Source organism: Volvox carteri (assembly GCF_000143455.1).
Source record: "Volvox carteri f. nagariensis unplaced genomic scaffold VOLCAscaffold_47, whole genome shotgun sequence".
Taxonomy (NCBI): domain Eukaryota; kingdom Viridiplantae; phylum Chlorophyta; class Chlorophyceae; order Chlamydomonadales; family Volvocaceae; genus Volvox; species Volvox carteri.
In genome coordinates this window covers 630,313-632,600 of record NW_003307590.1, presented here as the reverse complement: position 1 = coordinate 632,600, position 2,288 = coordinate 630,313, and the positions used below count along the sequence as shown (strand labels likewise).

The 2,288-nt window shown below is 51.1% G+C and overlaps 1 protein-coding gene across 1 annotated transcript in view; it reads left to right on the top strand.

Moving 5' to 3' along the window:
- Positions 1–1,568: 1,568 nt before the first annotated feature.
- Positions 1,569–2,288, top strand: part of VOLCADRAFT_106608 (uncharacterized protein) — a gene marked incomplete at its 3' end in the record, with an annotated part of 1,214 nt that continues 494 nt past the window's right edge. Inside the window, exon 1 of the mRNA XM_002954957.1 lies at positions 1,569–2,270. Coding sequence (XP_002955003.1) covers positions 2,136–2,270 — 135 coding nt within the window. The 5' untranslated portion in view covers positions 1,569–2,135. The remainder of the gene's footprint in view (positions 2,271–2,288) is intronic.

The window sequence follows — 2,288 nt, the reverse complement described above, 5'->3', positions numbered from 1 at the left end:
AACAGTACAGAGGTGCCACCCACGTTCTTGTGGGTCTGGGGTCAATTCCCAGGTGTCCCGTACTGACCCATGATACATACACACATTTGTATGTGAGCACATGAGCACACGGATGGTGGGGCACACACATTCACTCGCAAAAGAACGGAGGGAGGGAAGGCAAGGGAGCGCAGGGGACAGCAGAGGGGAAGGCACAGGATGGCAGAAGGGAGGGCAGATGGTAGGGGAAGGGAGGATGTTGGGAGGGAGCGTTGAGGGAAGTGGGGGGGTGATGGAGGAAGGGTGGAGGAAGAGTGGGAAATGGTATTGTGGAGGGATTATTGAGGGAGGGTGGAGTGAGGGTTGGAGGGAGGGAGAGTGAAATGATGGAAGGATGGAGATGGAGCGCCATGTCTCCCTTACTTCACCCCCCGAAGGAAAAAACAGCCACACGGATCTATGGGGCCGGAGGCCTCAGTGATATTAGCATATGCATCATTCACACCCACACGAATCCCCCAGGGTCCCTGTCGTATTGAAGTCGTTTAGCCGGTGGCTCCCCCGTTCGTTTGACTGGACATTCATAGGAGAGTCATCACACACACAACCAGAAGAGGCGCACAAACACGCGGCATGCCAAAACAGCCATCAAACCCTAAGTTATGTAACTTCTGGAGAGGCGCCCCCAGACTCCCGGATGGGCAGTGGCAGGTGTTGTGTCGTATGCGGTTTTTTTAATTGTTTGGATGTTGTGCACAACACATGGGTGAGGTGGGGTGGCCCATCCATCTCCACCAGTCACCCGACAGCCCCTGGTTTGCCCTGCACCAACAGCACGCCTCCCGGGTTCCCATGACCGGCAGTCTGAAAGCCATCCAGCTGCTGTGCACCTATGACCGACAGCCCAGCACCTATGATCTATCTGCAATGTATCGACCCTAGGCAAACCGTTTTGGGGCTCCTGGAGGCCCATAAAGCGCAGCCGGGGCAACATGCGCTCCCTTTAAGTCGACCACGCAATGCCTTGCCTACCCTATATTACAAAACAATCCTATGCTTTTCGGTGCTTTTGGATGGGTACAAAGCGAGAAGTCCTGTCTTCATCATCGGCCATGTCCAAGTCGGAGGTGCCCGCGCGTTAAGCTGTTTGCTATACTAGTTAAAGCAATAACTTTGATTTAGGTATGAAGTCTCTGTAGCCCGTTCGTTTGGCTTTATGAAAATGTGTGACCTCTGTCCGGCAGTCGCAGTTACCATCTACCAAAGTATGTGCTCTTTGCGAAGAATTTAAGCTACCAAGACAAGCAATAATTAACTCAATTGGTGTTCCTGGCCTCGCCGTAATTCGTTAGCCAACTTCCACTCCGGGGCATAGGCACTCCAGGTGGGCTTAGGTCTTGGCCTGCAGAACCCATCCACATTCACAAAATGCCTAAGTCGTGCAAATGCGGCAACCTTTTCTGTAATAAATTACACCTTCGAAATCCATGAACGGTTTGCCTCATTGGTACATGTCGCTTGCAATCACGCCGTACTCATCTTCATACATCGGTCCAGAATGAGTACATCCTGCTTACATTCGTCATTCATATAGGCAATATTGCGATATCATTACGATCATCGATGGACCTTGAGGAAGAGCGTGCTACATGCATAGCCAGAAACGAAGCTAAGTTAGCAGAGCTTGGTCTTTTGCATTCACCTCCCCAGCCCAACAAAATAACAAGCACTGGTGATTGAAATCCCGCCGACTTCGTAGAAGGATCGACCAAGCAGTGCAGCCGGCGGTCGATCTTGTCCGCCCTACATTACAGCAAAGTAGGAGAGAGGTCACAGCCATTACAGGATCTGATACCACTGAAGAGTCCGAGGAATACTGTGAATTGGAAACAGCACATGAGCGCATGGTAAAGCTGTGACCTTTTGCGCCGCCTATTATCCTGATGAACTTGCTTGCTTTACTTGTCAAGCACGAATCCCTCATTCTTTGCTACCCATTCCTTTCGCATTATCGAAGGAGGCTATTCAGAACGTTCCTGAACCTAGTCCAGGTGACCTTCCTGGCCTTCAAGGCATTCCAGTGGAAGTTCGGGATATGGCTGCAAAAATAGGCTTTGAAATCGGCTGTAGGCCGTTCCAGCTGTTCTACACAGCATATGACAAATGGAAGTCGGATTTCAAGCCGGCTTTTAACAGTCCAGGATCAGCCAAGGCTACCATGGACATTCAGCACCCTCTACGATATGGGCTTCAGGGAGAGAGACCTTCTTGACCAGCAGCAGGTCAACAGGGTGAGCCTCAAAACGGAA